Source organism: Mandrillus leucophaeus, unplaced genomic scaffold, assembly GCF_000951045.1.
Source record: "Mandrillus leucophaeus isolate KB7577 unplaced genomic scaffold, Mleu.le_1.0 Scaffold454, whole genome shotgun sequence".
NCBI lineage: Eukaryota > Metazoa > Chordata > Mammalia > Primates > Cercopithecidae > Mandrillus > Mandrillus leucophaeus.
The window spans coordinates 1,657,690-1,679,175 of NW_012104854.1; the positions used below are offsets into that span (position 1 = coordinate 1,657,690).

The following is a 21,486-nucleotide window of genomic DNA, read 5'->3' on the forward strand; positions in this document are numbered from 1 at the left end:
CTCTGGAAACTAAAAGGCTCCAATTTTTGTTTCTTCTTCTGTCATGTTAAAGCTAAAATCCTTGCAAAGTTCCAAAAGGAAAAAAACATGCCTGAAAATCCAAAATTCTAGAGGTGTGAGTATCACAAAGAGTAGTCATACTACAGGCAGACAAACAAATATTGGTAAATTGCATGGAAGTATTCTAACTCTACATCTGGGTCTTACTAGAGAGTAAACAGTATGCAATAAGTAACTAAACACTATAAAAAATCTAAAGCAGAAAATTAAAAAGATTTTAAGGGAAATTCTTTGCCTTTCCAATAACTAATTTTTTTACAGATTTTTGGTACTTTTTAAAATTTCATTTTATTATACTCTTACCTATATATACTTTATTTGGAAAAATGACATATTGTCTATTCTTGAAATGCTTTTCTGATATGTAAACTATATTTTTTAGTACAAATAGAAGTAAAAATACTCTTCAATGATAACCCAATAACGAAATTAAATATCCAAGTAGGAGAAAGAATACCTCAGGATTTATGCTGAATATAGTATTAATTAATAAGTTGCCAGAATGTAAAAATATGTATTCTTACCCTCAAGAATCTTCAAAATTTTTTTTTCAGACAGGAGCTCTAACTGTTCCTGGCATAGTTTTTTAATTTCTTCTATTGAACAGTTCTAAAGGAAATGACATTTTAAAAAATGCATTTATGTAACACAGCCCCAATGTAAACTGGAAAATTTCAATCATAAAAATTTAAGTTAGCAAAATCTTACAATAAAATAAATTAAAGCCTCAAGTAGATTCACATCTTCTCCTGGGATGAAATCTGAAAAACTGCCAGTTAATATGTGAACACTGTAGATTCGATGGGAATGCATAAAGCTGTATTTATTATCAAAGAACAAACTAAAGAGTGAGACAGTTTCCCAGCTATTCTTAAGCAATCTATTTATGTTAAGTACTTATTCTAAAGGTTTAAAATATTAAAGTCTTGTATCTTTAGATATATGATCTCGGGCTTGAGTGTCCAAGGTCAATTTCTACAATTGTAAAACTAGAACAACAAATATTTCCCTAAATAATTTTCAAAAATAATCAAATAAAAATACTTGTGAATCTAATGAAATATAAACTATTATTAACCATTACTGTTTGTTGTTACACAGCAGCATATTGTGACATTATTTCTTAAAGCACCAGAAAGATTATATGTCCAATTTAGTTACCATCATTCCCTGCATTTAACAGAATTATCTCCACAGGGTCAATAAATTTCTTGCCTAAACATTGTATCTTGGCAAATTTTTAAATATACAAGGCTGTTTATGGTTGTTTATTTTACAAAATCTTTTCAAGTAGCTTGTTTTAGATGCAAACATCCAATTAAAAACTGCATTAAGGCCAGGCACGGTGGCTCACACCTGTAATCCCAACACTCTGGGAGGCCAAGGTGGGAGGATCACGAGGTCAGGAGTTCAAGACCAGCCTGGCCAACATGGTGAAACCCCGTCTCCATTAAAAATCCAAAAATTAGCTGGGCGTGGTGGTGCGTGCCTGTAATCCCAGCTACTCAGGAGGCTGAGGCAAGAGAATTGCTTGAACCCGGGAGGCAGAGATTGCAGTGGGCCGAGATCACGCCACTGCACTCCAGCCTGGGCGACAGAGCAAGACTCTGTCTCAAAAAAAACAAACAAAAAAACGCATTAAGTAAAACAAACAATTGTGACAAAGAACGTTGTATTTCTATGTATGTATCTAGTGTGATGTGTGATGAAGTACCTTTAACACATCAGGAAGCATCTTCTGTAACTTCTTCTCTCCTATAATACAGAAGCACTGCTGAAGCATTTCTTTTTTGTCTGATATATAGAAACTAACTGGTTTCAATGACACAGTCAGGTCCAGTCCACCTTCTTCAAGGTCACTGTGCTCTGCCAAGAATAATTCTTTTTCCAAAGTTGGCAAAATATATTTGGTTTCCTAAAGTTAAAAGAATAAAGAACCATTAAACAATACTATTTAAAATATAAAGAATATGTACATGACATCATACATTTTCATTTAATAAATTCTTCTTCATCAAAAATTCCCAAATTCTTTGCACATTTCTCTAAAACCATAGGAGAGAATATTTGTTTAATATTCTTTGATTTTCCTCTCCATACTGTAATTAACTCAAGGAGTAGCTATAAAGGGAAGAGATACTTAGGATACACAAACAAAAGTATACTAAATATTGAATAATTTCTTAAAGTTTTAGACTTTTGAAGAATTAGGATTTTCCCCTAAAAGGCCATTCACCCAAAAGCTCTATGTATGCATAATCATTGTACTTAAATTCACATAAATAAATTGAAGTAAAAATGTCACAAATCACAAATATACAGAAAAGTAACATACTTACCAGGAGCTATCATCATTTTTAAAACTTACATAATCATAATCAAAGTAACCAAGTAATTTCAGTAATTTAAGATATTTCTGTTCATTTTACTTTCTGTCTCCCCACTCTATCCAGTCTCTTCAAATCTACTGCCGTAGTTTTGTTCCAAACTACCAAAATTTTTTGCCTAGGTTATACCAATAGCCATTGAATGGGACTCCTTACATCTAATCTGAGGTCTCTTTGTTTTGGACACTATTAGCAGAATGGATTTTATAAAATGTATATGTACTCATCCTTCTTGTTTCAAATCCTTCAACGAATTCCCATTGCTCTTAAGGTAATATGGCCTACCTGACCTTCATGCTCATTCTTTGTGTTTAGAACACAATCTTCTTTGAATTACTCGACTGTAACCTATTCTCCTTCCTTCAGCTCATACAGGCAGGGCTTTGGCGTACCATTTTCCTATGACAGTCTTTCCTCTTTCCTTTCTCTATCACACTATATTCACAAGATTAACAAATTCAGATACTTCGGACAATTCAACAGTCACCTCCTCTGGAAAATCTTCCCTGACCACAGAGGTCAGATAGTTGTTTACAAAGCAGTTTTAAAATAGGTCAATTTTAAAGAACACTATGATAATTAGACTGAAAAAGTAAAAGAATCAGCACTTGTTCTAACAGCTTACAATGAAATAATGTAGAGAAACTGGAATCCTCATACACTGTTAGCAGGAATATAAAATTGTGCAGCTACTTTGGAAGCTAATTTGGCAGTACCTCAAAAAGTTACCGTATGACCCAGCATTTTCATTCCTAGATATATACCCAAGAGAAATGTAATGATATGTCTACACAAAAACTTACTTGTTCTTAACAGCATGACTCATAATAGCCAAAAAGCAGAAACAACACAAATGTCCATCAAGTGATAAATGGAAAAATGACATGTTGTATAGCGGTACCTACACATATGTGGTACATATGTACAGCTATACAAAAACAAAACAAAATGTGATATAGCAGCCATAAAAAGGCATGAATCTGTGATACAAAGGAATGAACTCTATGTGCTACAACATGGATGAATCTTGAAAACGTTATGCTAAGTAAAAGATGCCAGACACAAAACACCACATATTATATAAGCTAAAAGTTACACATAAGGTTGCTTTCTGGAGTGATGAAAATATTTTAAAACTGACTAGGCAGGGCACAGTGACTCAGCCTGTAATCCCAGCACTTTGGGAGGCCAAGGTGAGCAGATCACCTGAGGTCAGGAGTTCAAGACCAGCCTGGCCAACATGGTGAAACCCCGTCTCCAATAAAAACACAAAAATTAGCCAGGCATGGTGGCGCGTGCCTATAATCCCAGCTACTCAGGAGGCTGAGGCAAGAGAATTGCTTGAACCCGGGAGGCAGAGATTGCAGTGAGCCGAGATCACGCCACTGCACTCCAGCCTGGGCGACAGAGCAAGACTCTGTCTCAAAAAAAACAAACAAAAAAACGCATTAAGTAAAACAAACAATTGTGACAAAGAACGTTGTATTTCTATGTATGTATCTAGTGTGATGTGTGATGAAGTACCTTTAACACATCAGGAAGCATCTTCTGTAACTTCTTCTCTCCTATAATACAGAAGCACTGCTGAAGCATTTCTTTTTTGTCTGATATATAGAAACTAACTGGTTTCAATGACACAGTCAGGTCCAGTCCACCTTCTTCAAGGTCACTGTGCTCTGCCAAGAATAATTCTTTTTCCAAAGTTGGCAAAATATATTTGGTTTCCTAAAGTTAAAAGAATAAAGAACCATTAAACAATACTATTTAAAATATAAAGAATATGTACATGACATCATACATTTTCATTTAATAAATTCTTCTTCATCAAAAATTCCCAAATTCTTTGCACATTTCTCTAAAACCATAGGAGAGAATATTTGTTTAATATTCTTTGATTTTCCTCTTCATACTGTAATTAACTCAAGGAGTAGCTATAAAGGGAAGAGATACTTAGGATACACAAACAAAAGTATACTAAATATTGAATAATTTCTTAAAGTTTTAGACTTTTGAAGAATTAGGATTTTCCCCTAAAAGGCCATTCACCCAAAAGCTCTATGTATGCATAATCATTGTACTTAAATTCACATAAATAAATTGAAGTAAAAATGTCACAAATCACAAATATACAGAAAAGTAACATACTTACCAGGAGCTATCATCATTTTTAAAACTTACATAATCATAATCAAAGTAACCAAGTAATTTCAGTAATTTAAGATATTTCTGTTCATTTTACTTTCTGTCTCCCCACTCTATCCAGTCTCTTCAAATCTACTGCCGTAGTTTTGTTCCAAACTACCAAAATTTTTTGCCTAGGTTATACCAATAGCCATTGAATGGGACTCCTTACATCTAATCTGAGGTCTCTTTGTTTTGGACACTATTAGCAGAATGGATTTTATAAAATGTATATGTACTCATCCTTCTTGTTTCAAATCCTTCAACGAATTCCCATTGCTCTTAAGGTAATATGGCCTACCTGACCTTCATGCTCATTCTTTGTGTTTAGAACACAATCTTCTTTGAATTACTCGACTGTAACCTATTCTCCTTCCTTCAGCTCATACAGGCAGGGCTTTGGCGTACCATTTTCCTATGACAGTCTTTCCTCTTTCCTTTCTCTATCACACTATATTCACAAGATTAACAAATTCAGATACTTCGGACAATTCAACAGTCACCTCCTCTGGAAAATCTTCCCTGACCACAGAGGTCAGATAGTTGTTTACAAAGCAGTTTTAAAATAGGTCAATTTTAAAGAACACTATGATAATTAGACTGAAAAAGTAAAAGAATCAGCACTTGTTCTAACAGCTTACAATGAAATAATGTAGAGAAACTGGAATCCTCATACACTGTTAGCAGGAATATAAAATTGTGCAGCTACTTTGGAAGCTAATTTGGCAGTACCTCAAAAAGTTACCGTATGACCCAGCATTTTCATTCCTAGATATATACCCAAGAGAAATGTAATGATATGTCTACACAAAAACTTACTTGTTCTTAACAGCATGACTCATAATAGCCAAAAAGCAGAAACAACACAAATGTCCATCAAGTGATAAATGGAAAAATGACATGTTGTATAGCGGTACCTACACATATGTGGTACATATGTACAGCTATACAAAAACAAAACAAAATGTGATATAGCAGCCATAAAAAGGCATGAATCTGTGATACAAAGGAATGAACTCTATGTGCTACAACATGGATGAATCTTGAAAACGTTATGCTAAGTAAAAGATGCCAGACACAAAACACCACATATTATATAAGCTAAAAGTTACACATAAGGTTGCTTTCTGGAGTGATGAAAATATTTTAAAACTGACTAGGCAGGGCACAGTGACTCAGCCTGTAATCCCAGCACTTTGGGAGGCCAAGGTGAGCAGATCACCTGAGGTCAGGAGTTCAAGACCAGCCTGGCCAACATGGTGAAACCCCGTCTCTAATAAAAACAGAAAAATTAGCTGGGCAGGTGGCGGGTGCCTGTAATCCCAGCCACTTGGGAGGCTGAGGCAGGAGAACTGCTTGAACCCAGCAGTCTGAGATTGCAGTGAGCCGAGATGGCACCACTACACTCCAGCCTGGGAAACAAGAGGGAAACTCTATCTCAAAAAAACAAAAACAAAAACAAAAACAAAAAAATTGACTGTAGTGATGGTTGTACAACTCTATGAATATATGCAAAATCACTTAACTGTACATGTGAAATGGGTGAATTGTATGGTATGTCAACTATATTTCAATAAAGTTCTTTCCCCCAAAATAGGGAACTCAGCGGGGCAAGGTGGCTCATGCCTGTAATCCCAGCACTTTGAGAGGCCGAAGTGGGCAGATCACCAGGTCAGGAGATCTAAACCATCCTAGCTAACACGGTGAAACCCCGTCTCCACTAAAAATACAAAAACATTAGCTGGGCGCGGTGGCGGGCGCCTGTAGTCCCAGCTACTCGGGAGGCTGAGGCAGGAGAATGGCGTGAACCGGAGAGGCGGCGCTTACAGTGAGCTGAGAGCGCCACTGCACTCCAGCCTGGGCGACAGAGCAAGACTCCGTCTCAAAAAATAAAAATAAAAACAAAAATTAAAAAAATAAAATAAGGAACTCAATACACAACAGATATAATGGCACTCTCTAAAGTTTGAAATGTTATCTACAAGTGTAATATGCAATGACCTTTTCTTCAAAAATACATTAATTTTTCATTAGAAGATGGGTTTAGTTCTGTACACAAATGTTTTCAATATTCAACTGACCAATGTTGTTGGTCTCCCCATTACAACGGAGAGTTAGAACTAGGGAAACTGGCCAGGCGCGGTGGCTCACGCCTGTAATCCCAGCACTCTGGGAGGCTGAGATGGGTGGATCACCTGAGGTCAGGAGTTCGAGACCAGCCTGGCCAACATGGTGAAACCCCACCTCTGTTAAAAATACAAAAATTAGCTGGCCATGGTGGCGGGTACCTGTAATCCCAGCTACTCAGGAGGCTAAGCCAGGAGAATTACCTGAACCCGGGAGGCAGAGGTTGCAGTGGGCTGAGATGGTGCCTCTCACTGCACTCCAGCCTGGGCGACACAGTGAGCCTCCATCTCAAAAAAAAAAAAAAAAAAAAAGGAAACTATTTAAAATAAGAATGGTGATATGCAACACTGAATCTAGAAGGGGTGGGAAAACTGAATAGATCTATATTAAATAATTTTTTAAAGAGTGTTTTAAAAAATCACCCTAAAAATCTCCACTAGACCCAGATACTTCTGACAAATATTTGAGAAGAAAATATAAACCATTCTAGAACACACCAAAAAAACACAAAGCTTCCTAATTCAATCCATTACAAAAATAAAAACTACAGACTGATCTAATTTAGAAACACATACATAAAAGTAAAAACACTGATTTCCAGCCAAGTACAACAAACCAAACAGAACTTGTCCCAAGACTCCAAAGACTGTTCAACATCAACTAACTTATCAATAAATTACAGTATCTGATTAAAGGAGAAAAAGTACGTGATCATCTCAACAGAATACCAGAAAACCACCTGATAAAATCTCTACATAAAGAGAAACTTTACTCTACGAAAGAGAAAAATGAGCAGAGGATATGTACAGAAAATTACACGAGAAGGAATCAAATGGCAAATAAAAATATTAAAATGTTCAATCTCACTAATCAGGAAAATAAAAATTAAAACAAACACAATATTAATTTGACCCATTAGTCTGGCATTTTTTAAAAAAAATGGTTATCAAAAGCTAGTTAAGAATTTCAGAAATAGGTATTCTTATATATGTACTGTTTGCACTATAAATCTGTAAAGTCTCATTTGGAAAGCATTTGGCGGCATTCACCAAGTTTTTAACAGCACAAACTTTGACCCAGGAATTTCAGTGCTGACACTCTCTCCCAACATAACTCTTGTATAAGATATATACATAAAGGTGTTCGTAGTCAGAATACAAAAAAACCCTGCAAACCTAAATACCAAAAAAAATAATAAAATACCAGGCAGTCACTAAAAATAACAAACCACGTATATAAAGAAGCCTATCACAACAATGCAGGTACTCAACAGCGGGAATAACACAACACAGCTTAAATGTAGCAACTTAAATACACATATCTGACGAGGAGTGATTAAAAGAGGCCGCGTATCAAAACATTAATGGAGGGGCAAGAAGGACTTAACGCTTTCCCTTTATTTCTGCATTGAATGAATTTAAATTACATTGTTTTGAAACAAATTACGAACTTTTTTTAAACGGCGTTCTCTTGGTAGATTGGTGGCGTATAAAGAACATGGCCTTTGTAGTCAGATATTTGGATTCAAACCTAGGAGCTATTAACAAACTCTGTGACTGTGGGTAAAGTTTCTTAACTTCCTTGGGCCTCAATTTTCTCATCAGTAATGTGGAGTTAACCACATCTATGAAAAGATGAAGACGAAGGGAGAACTGTTTGGCTTGCAAGGGAAATGAAGGCTAGCTTCCAACTCATATTCTTCTGGGAGACTGAAACCATAGGAGTGGAAGGAGCCAAGAGTATTAAAAAAAAAAAAAAAAAAAGAAAGATGATCAGGAAATCCAGAAACTTGACGTTCAAGATTCAAGACACGGATGGGAGTGTGGGGCTCACCAGGACTTAGGTAGGAACATGAACCTCAAGCACGGACGACCTTGGGATCGCCGCGCTAGCAGTGAGCTCCAGCCGGCGCCCCATCCCTCTGGTAGCCCGACTTCTTCTGAAAAAGCAGCAGCTCCGGGAAGCGGCCAGAGGGGCGCGCACGCACCTGCTGCAGGGAGCCCGAGACGCTGGAAGAGTCGGTACTCCTCCGCTTCCGGCGCTCACTACGCTCCACGCTGCTCCCGCCCCAGCAGCTGCCGCCGCTCCCACCGCCGGTGACACTTCCACTAAAGCTGGCGTTCCCACAACAGCTGACGCTCCCGCAGCCCCCGACGCTCCCGCAGCCGCTAGTGCTTCCACTGCCGCCGCTGGCCAAGGCGGGTACGATGTCCGGGGCCGCGAGCGCCGCAGCCGCCTCCTGACTGCTACGTTTGCGCCGTTTCTCCCGGGAGGACTTTTTCCCCGTCATGATCCCTCTGCTGCAACCATCGGAGGAAAGTCCGCTGCCTGGTGTGACCGAAACCCGACTCCCGCGGCAGTGGGCGGCAGGCACTGGCGTCGCAGGTTATGCGTCACTTCCGTCCGTGACACAGAACGTGGTGAAGCGTTATGGGCCAGGGTGGCGGAGGGGTTGCTAGAACCAGTTGCGCTTCCTCCTCCGGTCGCTGAGGTCGGTTGGAGTGTGTAGCGGGTAGCCTGTCTAGTCAGTTTTTGTTTTGTTTTGTTTTGTTTTTATACCTCCACAAAGCATAGAAGGTGGAACTTATGTCCTTTTACCTTCGAAACTTTTTAGTGTTAGTGTTTGTCAATTTACAGTAAGGTTGAAGTATAGTTGTTGATTCTCCATTTCCGTTTACCTCCAAATCTTAAGATACTAACAACGCTGTAACAATAAAGAGAACCTAGGGAAAAGTTGTTGCATCTCCTTTTCGTCATTACCTGGGCGAATTATGTATTTCTTGCGTAGAGTCTAACATGGACAAGTAAAGAGCTTGAGTTCATTTTTAAAATTGAAAATGGGTCAAAGCTTTATGAGATTTTATGGGTGGATGTAATCTAAACAGAAGGCAGATTTTGAGGAAAGGGAGCTAGAACACTTAAAAAGTGAACCAAGGTCTTTGCCGTTTCAGCAGGGGCCTTTAGCCACTGAGGGAAAAACGTAGAGCCTGGGGCAAAACTAGCTGGGTGGTAGTAATTCTGTGCCTTTCCCTGGGGTAAGAAGCAATTAAAGAAGCTTCCCTTCACTTTGTCTCCTATTTGTCTCAGTCATTCAGCAACTACTTAAGTGCCTAAAACAAACCAGCCTAGGGTTAATAACTAGGAATACTTCCAGCCCTAGGAAAACTGTCGAGCCCCAGGCCCCACTCTTAAATTGGTCTTCTAAGGTAAATGCTGGGACTCAGCCCAGTGTGTTCCCAGGGGTTCCATTAAGTATCACACTCATTAAGAGTCATATCTGAAAGGATTGAGAGTGTTGTGTTCACAGATGGGAAAAATACATAAAATTAATAACATGTTACATTTATAAACCTGTTATGAATTGTGTCCCTGAAACCATCCTCATAATTTTAATAAAACTAAATTGCTAGAATTTTTTTTTTTTTTTGAGACTGAGTTTCACTCTTGTTGCCCAGGCTGGAGTACAATGCGCGATCCCAGCTCACAGTAACCTCCGCCTCCCGTGTTCAAGCGATTCTCCTGCCTCAGCCTCCTAAGTAGCTGGGACTACAGCCATGCGCCACCACGGCAGGCTAAGTTTGTATTTTTAGTAGAGACAGGGTTTCTCCATGTTGGTCAGGCTGGTCTCGAACTCCCGACCTCAGGTGATCCACCCTCCTCAGCCTCCCAAAGTGCTGGGATTACAGGTGTGAGCAACCGTGCCCTGCCAAATTGCGAGATTTTTAACAAAAGATAAGTTTTGAGTAGAAGCATAGCTAAACATTAACAAACTTTTCCTATAGCCCACTTCCTTATAGCTGCTTATTGCTTTATAGATAGTATCTTTGACTCAGTTAAGAAATCTCAAGTTTCCCATTTTGAGATATTTCCCAGATTCTGTACTCCAATGGTGTTATAGGAGTTAAGAAATTATTTTAGGTAGATAGAGAGGAAAAGCGGTCTTTGGAAAGTTTTTTTCCTTTTAAAGCAGCTCCAGAAATGTTCCTTGTCTAGCAAGAAAGCTGGGCTGGCAAGCTTTGATATGCAAATGCAGGCCATTAGAAACTTGGTTTACTCAATATGGCGATTCCCCTCTTCTTCTTGTCCCCACGTGCCTAGCAATATGACCATCCCCACATACCCCCACATGTGTAGAACATCATGGTACCCTGCATTTGCATATTAAAAGACTAGGGTGGGAAGGCCACTTTTTTTGCAGGCTATGTGAATGACATACCTGGTCAAACCAATTCCCTGGGTCATATGCAGATTTGTCACCACCTCCTCCAGCCTCATAATTGGCTGTTGCCTGCTGCACCCGGGATTCCCTCTTTTGGCTTGGAGCCCTCTTCCCTCTGGCTGTGTATGAGGGAGCCTCTTATTTCTTGCATATTAAATTCTCCATTCCTTAAAACCACTCCACTTTTGTCTGTATCATTTTATTTAAACCAGCATGAGACAAAGGACTCCTCCAGTCATTGGAACCATATCAGTGGGGTCACTGATGCTACTCCGTCTGAAGACCCCTTCTAAGAAACGAACTCAGCACAAGAATACACTTTCTACCTTCTTATGATTACATCCCCCATGCCCTAACCAATCAGCAACCCCTAGCTCCTCAGCCCCCTACCTATCAACATTTCCTTAAAAACCCCTGTCCAAAACTTACGGGGGGGAGGTGATTTGAGGTTCCCTCCCATCTTCTCCCTTGGCTGCCATACCATTATTAAACTATTTCTCTGCTGCAACTCCTGCTGTTTCCATGTATTGGTCTGGTACCATGTAGTGGTTAATAGAACCTGATGGTTCTATAACATCACCCACAAAATTCATATGTTGAATCCCTAAACCCTAACCTCAATGTGACAGAATTTGGAGATAGGGTCATTAAGGAGGTAATTAAGGTTAAATGAGGTCGTAAGGGTGGATCCCTAATCTAACTGGTGTCCTTATTAAAAGAACAGCCTGGGCCAGTGACGGTGGCTCACGCCTGTAATCCCAGCACTTTGGGAGGCTGAGGCGGGCAGATCACAAGGGAGATGGAGACCATCCTGGCCAACACGGTGAAACCCCATCTCTACCAAAAATACAAAATTAGCCCAGCGTGGTGGCGGGCACCTGTATCCCAGCTACTTGGGAGGCTGAGGCAGGAGAATGGCATGAACCCGGGAGGCAGAGCTTGCAATGAACCGAGATCGCACCACTGCACTCCAGCCTGGGTGACAGAGTGAGACTCCATCTCAAAAAAAAAAAAAAAAAAAAAAGAGCCTGGTACAGTGGTGCATGCCTGCAGTGCAAGCTACTCAGGAGGCAAACTGGGGAGGATTGCTTGAGGCCAGAAATTCTGGGCTGTGGTGTGCTGTACTGATCAGGTGTCTGCACTTAGTTCAGCATCAATATGGTGACCTTCTGGGAGTGGAAGCCACCAGGTTGCCTAAGCGGGGTGAACTGGGCCAGGCCCAAAATGGAACAGGTAAAAACTCTCATGCTAGGCTAGGCATGGTGGCTCACACCTATAATTATAGCACTTTGGGAGGCCGAGGCAGGCAGATCCCCTGAGGTCAAGAGTTCGAGACCAGCCTGGCCAACATAGTGAAACCCCATCTCTACTAAAAATACAAAAATTAGCCAGAAATTGCTTGAACTCTGGAGGTGGAGGTTGCAGTGAGCCGAGATGGTGCCACTGCACTCCAGCCTGAGCAACAGAGCAAGACTCCATCTCAAAAAACAAAACAAAACCTCGCATGCTGATTAGTAATGAGGTCACAGCTGTGAATAGCCACTGTACTCCACCCTCAACAACAAAGCAAGACCACGCCTCTAAAGAAAAGAACAGACTGCCCTGTCTTCTCACCACGCACAGAGGAAAGGCCATGTGAAGACACAGTGAGAAGGTAGCCATCTACAAGCCGGGAAGAGAAGCCTCACCAGAAACCAACCTTGATGACATGCTGATCTTGGACCTTTAGCCTCCAGAACTGAGAAAATAAATTTCTGTTTAAGCCACCCAGTTTGTGGCACTTTGTTATGGCAGCTTGAGCTAGCTAATACAGATCTACAATGTTATGTGTAACCTCGATAGAGCTAGTTCTTTATTAATTTCTGGCTGCAAATTGCTCTCTTATAAAATTAATTGAGAAGCTTCCGGGTTTCCACTTTGTTCTACAGCTACCTGACAGTCGGTGTTCATATTTCTTCAGGTGGACCAAGAAGGCAAAGCACTCCTCACTAGATTGCTGTACAGTATTTATGAACTTGGCAGATGAATCACAGTCTTTGTCCTCTCACACACTTGTTCTAGGACACAAAGGCATTGTTCTACCTCTGGCGATAGAGAAGGGGAGAAAATAGACAAAATGCAGGCCTTCATAAGCATATTTTTACTGAGGGGAAACAATAAGAAAATACACAATAGGAAGTGCTTCTGTCCTCACTCACTATGGCACTCTGCATTCTTCTTACCATTTTTCTTCAGCACCCTTAAACACTACCACACATATATTTATCTGTCTCCTTCCACTTGAATGTAAGCTCTTTGAAAGCAAGGACTTTGTTTTATTTGCTGCTGCTTTTTTTTTTTTTTTTTCTGTTGCTTAGGCTGGAGTGCAATGGTGCGACCTCAGCTCACTGCAGCCTCAGATTCAAGTGATTCTCCTGCCCCAGCCTCCCGAGTAGCCGGGATTACAGGCACCCACCACCACGCCCAGCTAATTTTTGTAGTTTTAGTAGAGATGGGGTTTCACCATATTGGCCAAGCTGTTCTAGAACTCCTGACCTTGTGATCTGCCTGCCTGAGCCTCCCAAAGTGCTAGGATTACAGGCGTGAGCCACTGCGCCTGGCCTTATTTGCTGCTTTATTCCGAATATCCTACTGTCCTTATTAAAAATTTGACAAAGGCTGGATACAGTGGCCCAATCTGTAATACTAGCACTTTAGGAGGCTGAGTTGGGTGGATCCCTTGAACCCAGGAGTTCAAGAACAGCCTGAGCAACATGGCAAAACACCATCTCTACAAAAAAATACAAAAAAAAAAAAAAAGAAAAAAAAATTAGCCAGGCATGGTGGCACATGCCTGTAGTCCCAGCTACTCAGGAAGCTGAGGTGGAAGGATTACCTGAGGCCTGGGGAGACTGAGGCTGCTGTGAGCTGTGAATGCACCACTGCACTCCAGTATGGGGGACAGAATGAGTAAAATTAATGGCTAGAAACTAGTCTTTTAATAAATGAGGTCGGGAGGAGGTTTGCAGTGCTCTTACATCGCATGGCAGAGAGATATAGCTGTAGGGACTCAGCTGCTACTGAGAAGTTGACAGTCAAGTGGGTTTTGGAACCACAGGTACAAACTGCTTTCTATATGGGGTTCTGCTGAATGGAAGACAGGGGAAGGACTTTGATTTATGCTAGGAACATGCCATAGAGACATCACAAGCCTGACTTAGATGTCTCTTTAGGTTGAACCATATGAAACTGGCTTTTTACAGGTTTAAAATGGTTGAATGTTGATTCAAGCAGCAGAGAGGGAGAGAAAAAAGGAAAATGTAGTTGAATATTGACAGCTTCATATGGTTCAACTTAATATGCTTAAGAGGCTCAGCACTAAACATTGCTATGGACTTAAAGCTCTGCAAACAAATGCAGACTGCTTTTCTGCCCAGAACAAGTATATATGGGAGGGTGGACAGAGATTGGTTCTTACACACCAATTTCAGCAATGCATTGAGCATTGATCACAATGATTGCCAGGGATAGGCATGCATTAATGCCAGGGTCAATCAGTTCTCTGGGATTTTATAAAGAGATATTAGGTGAGAAATTTGCTCTTTCACACTAAGTCATCATTTAATTTCATTAGTCTACTGTAAGGAAACTGTCTCTTAGCTGCTCGTTGTCGTGTTCTCTGTCTTGTGACAATTCTAAGAAAATGAGGCCAACAAAAGCACTTGCGGAAATAAGTAAAAAAAATCCTGATACTATTATTTTCCATCAGTGAGCCAATGTAGTTCTTTTTTTTTCCCCCCATTAAGCTGATCTGAGTTAAGTTTTTTGTTTTTGTTTTTGTTTTTTGAGACAGCCTCACTCTGTTACCCAGGCTGGAGTGCAATGGCATGATCTCGACTCACTGCCACCTCCACCTCCTGGGTTCAAGCCATTCTCCTGTCTCAGCCTCCTGAGTAGCTGGGACTACAGGCGTGCACCACTATGCCTGGCTAATTTAGAGGGTTTCACCATATCAGTCAGGCTGGTCTTGAACTCCTGACCTCAAATGATCCCCCGCGTTGGCCTCCCAAATTGCTGGGATTACAGGCATGAGCCACAGCACTCTGCCTGATCTGAGTTGATTTCTGTTGCTTGCAACCTGAAGTCCTAATTAATAGTACATGTAAGACCTTCCATGATCTGACAGCATTTTTCTCTTCAGCCTTTCCTCGAAATATACTCTTCAGGCCTGTTCAACAGCCCCACATATACTTACTGCATCTAAGATTCATTTTAACTATAACTTATTTAAAACATTTCCACATCACTTCCATTCTCAATCCTCCTAAAATTAACCACTTCTTTTTTTTGTAACCCACTGTTCTCCCTAGAGTGTCCAGAACTCTTTACTGCAGGCACTTGCTCAATTTCTTCTCCAGTATACTGTTAGTTCCCAGGAACTATGCATATACATTTTTTTGTAGTCTCAACACCTAATACATTGCCTGGAACAAGCTAGGGATGCAAATATTTGTCAAAATTCTAAACTGATAATTTCAGGACCCACACAGAGCTTCTTTTTCTATCACACTTGTAGCAAATTGCATTAATGACCCCAGTTCTTCACTTCTCCCTATATCCACAGCTTGCAATGTAATTTGGCAGTGCTCTTCTGCTACAGGCAAGAGACATAATTCCCTACCCTTCTGCTCAGCCATCTAACTTACTTTGGCCAAATGGATGTTAGCAGATGTGCAGCAAGTGGAGTCTCAAAAAAGCTTGTGCAATTAGGATGACTGACTTGTGCTTCCACCATCATCATGAAAATTATATACCCAAAGTGGCCCACTGGTCCCAGAAGATAAGAAACAAGTAGAGCACAGCTGCCTCAACTAAGCTACCCAGACAAGCCCAGCCTGGAGGTGAGTCCTCAGACAACCTGTAGAAACATGAATGAGCCCAGCCAGGACCATACTACCCGAAGCTTGAAACTCCTGAGCTAAATAAAAACTATTATTTTTGTTGTTGGTTGTTGCACACTATTACTGTGGCTATAGTTAACCGATATGCACTCTGTCTAAAAGAGACCCTTTCCCTGTATTTCTCTGTTAGTAGTAAGAAGTCTTCAAAACTGGTTTGATATTGTCACTATACGATACACAGAAGTCTTACAAGAAATCTTGAGACCACTGCTAAGGTTGTAGTATGCATATATGTGATTTTTACAGTCCAGCAGAACACTTTCTTGCTGGGTCCTGGGGCATTATAAGAAGTTTAAAAGAAGTGTAAGGATTTTGAGTTCTAAACAACTTTATAAATATCCTTCAGGATTACCCCCCACCCCATGGGCATTTTTTCCCCAGTAGAAATAAAACTTAATTACTTTTTCCCCCTTTGTTTGTTTTTGTAAAGGCAATTATTATTAAAGAACATGGTAGCCTTGTAGTGTCTTTGGAAGAAATGCTTGCTAAACATTTATGTGGCCATCATTTTGCTAGGCTTTTACATGAATCTTCAATTATTCATCTGTCATATGAAGTCCCACTGTACAGATGACTAAACTAAGGCTAAGGTTAAGCAACTTGCCTTAATTCATTACTAAGTGGTGGAAATGCTATTGGAATGTATGACTTCTGAACGCCAAAGTCAGTGCTCCTTCACTATTTTATACTGCACCTTTGATTGCTATTACTACTGAAAATTTTAAATAATACAGAAATAAGTGAACATTTATTGAATGTATTAGTTCCTTTGAGGACACAGGAAGGAAAAAAATGTCATTCAATGGCTTAAAACCACTTTCTTTTGATCCATGTCATGCTTATATGGCACTAGTAGCCACTGTAGTTGCTATTTTGATAAAGAGGCTACTACAAATTGATATTTTTCTTCATATTGATATCCAGTTTTGGCAACATCATTGATTAAATACTGCTATCTTCTCCATTGTTTAGTTACTACTGACTTATACAGATTTGACTTCTTTCAGTTTCTTCACCTGTGTAATACCTACCTCATAATGAGGATAAACTATGCATATACAACTAGAAAAGAATAAGTGATTAATGCAGGCTGTCTAGTTGTTTTTTGCATTGTTACTTGGTTTAAATCGTTGCAAACTGTTGTGGTAAATGTTGCTATATACCTTGAAATCTGATGATCACAGCCATTTGAACATTTTATTTTTCTGAGTTATCACATGTCCAGGAATTCCAAGGTCAGGTTTTAAGCCCCAACATCTCATTTTAAGCCTAGGACCAACATCAGACTATCTACTTTACAAAAGGGCTTTAGGCAACTTTCTCCTGTTTACAGCTTCCATTACCCACCTTATTCTAAAGACTATTTTACCCCTTAAGGAAGCTCAAATATGATATAATCAAGTCAAAATAACAAGTACATATCACCTGTAAAGTATTCCTACAAACAGTTTTAATCTCAATGGAAACGACTTTCAATTTGTAGGAAATAAGTGGTGCAGGCCGACTCCAAGATAGCCCCCAGTGATCCCTCCCCTAATGGTATTCACTGCCTTGCATAATCCATTCCCCTTGATTAACTTCCAACCAATACAATACCTTGATGTTGAGATGTCACTTCTGTGATTAGATTATAAAGATTCCAACTTTGGTCCTGCCAGCAGACTCCCCCTTGTTGGCTTTGATGAAGCAACTTGCCACACTGGGGAGGCCCATATAGCAAAAATCAGAGAGGGCAGTCTCTGGCCAACAGCTACCTAGGAATTGAGGTCCTCAGTCCAACCCCAAAAGAACTAAACACCAACGATATGAGCTTGAAAATGAAACTTTCCTCAGTGGAGCCTTTTGATGAGACACCAGCTTTGGCTGATACTTTACAGCCTCAAGAGTATCCACCTAAGCTGTGTTAGGATTCCTGAACCACAGGACATTTGAGATAATGTGTGCTATTTTAACCCACCAAGTTTTGGAGTAATTTATTAAGCAGCAATAGATAACCAATATCAAAGTCTTGTAGAAAAATATTTTACAAACACAAAATGTGAGGTGCTTCACATGCTGGAGTGCCCTAAAAATTTCAAAAAGTCAATGATAGTTTTAAAATATGAAAGACTATTCTAGATTAAGAAGTCAAAGAAGCATATAACTAAATAACTATTAATAGATACAATATACAAACCTTGAATTTAGATCTTTTTAAAGCAGAAGTTATAAAAGGCATTCTTAGAGCAATGAGGAAATTTGAAATATGGATTAGATATTAGATATTATGAAATTACTAATTTCCTTAAGTGTGATATTATCGGTGACAAATTGTTAAGAATGCCCTAATTCTTATAAGATGCATAATGAAGTATCCAGTTGATAAGCATTTAAGTAATTTCAAAAGAAAGTATAAACTATGGAGATGAAGCAAATCTGGCAAAATGTTAATAACTGTGGAATCTAGTTAACAAGTCCATGAATGTTCACTGTACTTTTCTTTCAATTTTTTGGTTTGTTTTGAGAAACAAAGTCTTGCTCTGTCAACACCCAGGCTGCAATGCAGTGGCACTATCATGGCTCACTGAAACCCTGACCTCCCAGGCTCAAGTGATCCTCCCACCTCAGCCTTCTGAGTAGCTGGGATTACAGACATGCAACATCATGTCTGGCTAATTTTTAATTTTTTTGTAGAGATGCGATCTCGCTCTGTTGCCCAGGGTGGTCTTGAACTCTGGGTTCAAACGATGCTTCCACCTCGGCCTCCCAAAATGCTGGGATTACAAGTGTGAGCCACTGCACCCAGCCTCTTTAAATTTTTATGTATGAATATTTTTATTAAAAAATTGAAGGAAAACTCATGAAAAAATGCTATTAAAGTCTTCAAAACTATTTATAATCACAACTATACTGCATATAATTTCTACAGAAAATAATGCATTAGCGATTAGAATAGTTTTTAAAAAATAGATTGAATAACACTTTAAAAGTCTGGAATTTATCTAAGACTTTCAGGAAGGATGATATATCACAAATGGTCTTTTATGCATTTTATCATTTCCTAATAAAATAACCATAATATACAAAGTGGTAACTGCTAAGGAACCTACCTCCCACTCTTATCCTCAGAATTATCTCTGTAAAGAATCCATTTTTACCTATGCTTCTTCCATCACTTAAGAAGATTATGAGGTAGATAATAAATTTCATAGCATTGCTATTTAGTTATAAATTCAGCTAGTCATATAAATAGTAACATACTCATCTAAAGGAACCTAATGCCAGAAAGAAGGTAATAGTTATGAAATGGAGACAATAATAACTTAACTCTTTTGTAGGCAATGGGGTTTCAAATGCAATATGAAGTACATTAATTCCAAGAGTTGTACCACTAGAGGTGAGATGGCAATGTAAATAGTCTAAAAAATGTACACTATCTTGATCTACCGATTCCACGTATTAAAATATTCTTAGGGAACTAGTAAGACTCTTGTGAGATTTGTCGTATCTTTGCTTGATAGCTGAAAATTGGAAACAGTGCCAGTTAGTAAGAAATGGGTATTATCCATATGATAGAATATTATATTTATTAATGTGGAGCTCTTGGTACCAAATATAAGTTTAAAAATCAGGTTATCAAAGAGTATGTATGATACAATGCTTTTTTAATAAAATAAAACACATTTACATACATAGTCACTATGCCACAAGATGTTACGAATAGTTTTCTCTAGATAGTGGCCTTACAGGCAATTTTTATTTGGGGTGTGTGTGTGTATGTTTTACTCAGTAAATGTTTATTACTTTTGTATTCAGAAAAAACATTAATAGAATCATAGGAAAGTTTAACTAAAAAAGAAAATATCATATTATTTAACATATCCTTGAAGTGAGATTGCTTCCTTTTGCTAAGCTATATTTTGTAATCTCCACAACAAACATTAAATAGTAAAATAAAAGTTGATATAAAAAAACTTGCACAGTAATAGGAAGCAGCGTTTACATTCTGCCGCTCCTTACATTTTGAAAAGGGAACTCATAATCTTAACCGAGACTATTTCTTATCATTATTCAAAAGTACCTACTTTTCCTAAATATTGCAAATAAATTATTTGTACTTATTAACTGAATGCTAGACTGGACTTATTAACAAGAAAGCAGTGTATTGTAAAGGAACCAGTCAGACTTGGGTTAAATTCCTAATTTTGCCACTTAACTTTGACATAACCACCTAAACCCAATCAATAAAAAGAAAAGTATAGGTTATGTAACTGAGCCAGTGAACAGAATATTTAAAGTCCAGGTACACACCAGGAAGTTGCAATTTAATACTCAGCAAAGTACATATCCCCTTCTATTTACATTTTACTCATTTCCTTTTGATATTCCAGAAGTTTTTACTTAGATTATTCTAGACAATTAGAACCTTTTCTTGCCCATTTGGGGAAGAATTATTCTTCTAAGGCTGTAATTTGGCATTAAGCCAGGAAATTCATGGTTCTTTATACCATGAATATTGAGAATGTTGCTCACTGTATTTGGCAATGTCTTCTTTATGAAAAGATCTTTCCCACTTTTGAAAATAGAATAGTTATGCCTCTCTCAGGAAATTGGGTTACCTCAGACACAATAAATTGTGTAATTAATGTGATGGTTTCTTCTTTGTGTTAATTGCTAGGATGTTCACACACATCTGTGACCTCCTCTCTAGAAAGTATAGCATGGCATGTACTTTGAGTAGTTAACTCCCTCTTGGCTTCACTTTTTTTTTCTCTCTTACATGATTCATCCTATTATGTCTACTTCTGAAAGCAGGGATAATACTCGCCCTCATTTAAAAGGGTTTTAAGGATTAAATATCAGTGTGTCTACTATACTGCCTGGACAACATAGAGGGCTCAAAAATAGTAATTTCACATGACAGGTTCTAGACTTTCAAATAACACAGTTTGACGTACTCTTGCTTATGTAATCACTTGATAAAATTCAACATGTTCCAAACTCCCTTTGAAATAATGGAAAATGACAAAAATAAATAGTCAAATATCAGAACTAGAATGAAAAATGAAGTTACCTCAAACAGTGAAGGGCAAAAGAAACTGGATCTAAGCCTGGAGTTAAATTGAGACCTCGTCTGTCTGAACTGATAGATGACTAACATAGTTTACCAACTGGCTTTTTCTTCATCTAAAAATAAGCCATTTAACAAATATATTTTAGGATTTATAACTGACAAATCAAGAAATTATCTTATATTGTTTTAATATATGAATAATTTATAAATTATTTTATAAATATAATTTAAAAATTTTAAAAATAGTTACCCTAAAACAAGACCTTGAAATGTATCTGTGCTGTTTGAAAAACCTAGCAATGAAGATGGAGAAGTTAAATAAAAGATAATTGACAACAATTAACAGTTTGGTGTACATAATAAAAGCAAATTATATGAGTAACAGCCCTTATCTTCTCCTTAGTGGCTAAGGTAAGGGGAAGATGTCACTGTCATTGTGTTGTTGCTGATTATAGCTCTTTTTAAATTTGTTTTCATACTCTTGAAAACCTACCCAAATTACACAGGAAAATCTCACAG

The 21,486-nt window shown here is 38.6% G+C and overlaps 1 protein-coding gene across 3 annotated transcripts in view; it reads right to left on the bottom strand.

The window, feature by feature from the left end:
• The window catches only part of CAAP1 (caspase activity and apoptosis inhibitor 1), a 55,171-nt gene extending 45,686 nt beyond the window's left edge, over positions 1-9,485 (bottom strand). The window contains exons 1-3 of one of the 3 annotated variants that reach the window (XM_011994367.1): positions 8,589-9,156; positions 3,972-4,172; positions 585-669 (exon numbers count right to left, since the gene is read on the bottom strand). In XM_011994367.1, the coding sequence (XP_011849757.1) occupies positions 585-669; positions 3,972-4,040 (154 nt within the window). In that variant the 5' untranslated portion in view covers positions 4,041-4,172; positions 8,589-9,156. Of the gene's footprint in view, positions 1-584; positions 670-1,774; positions 1,896-3,971; positions 4,173-8,588 lie in introns of those variants that run through there. The other 2 variants (XM_011994366.1, XM_011994368.1) reach the window with 2 other exon arrangements.
• Positions 9,486-21,486: the final 12,001 nt, after the last annotated feature.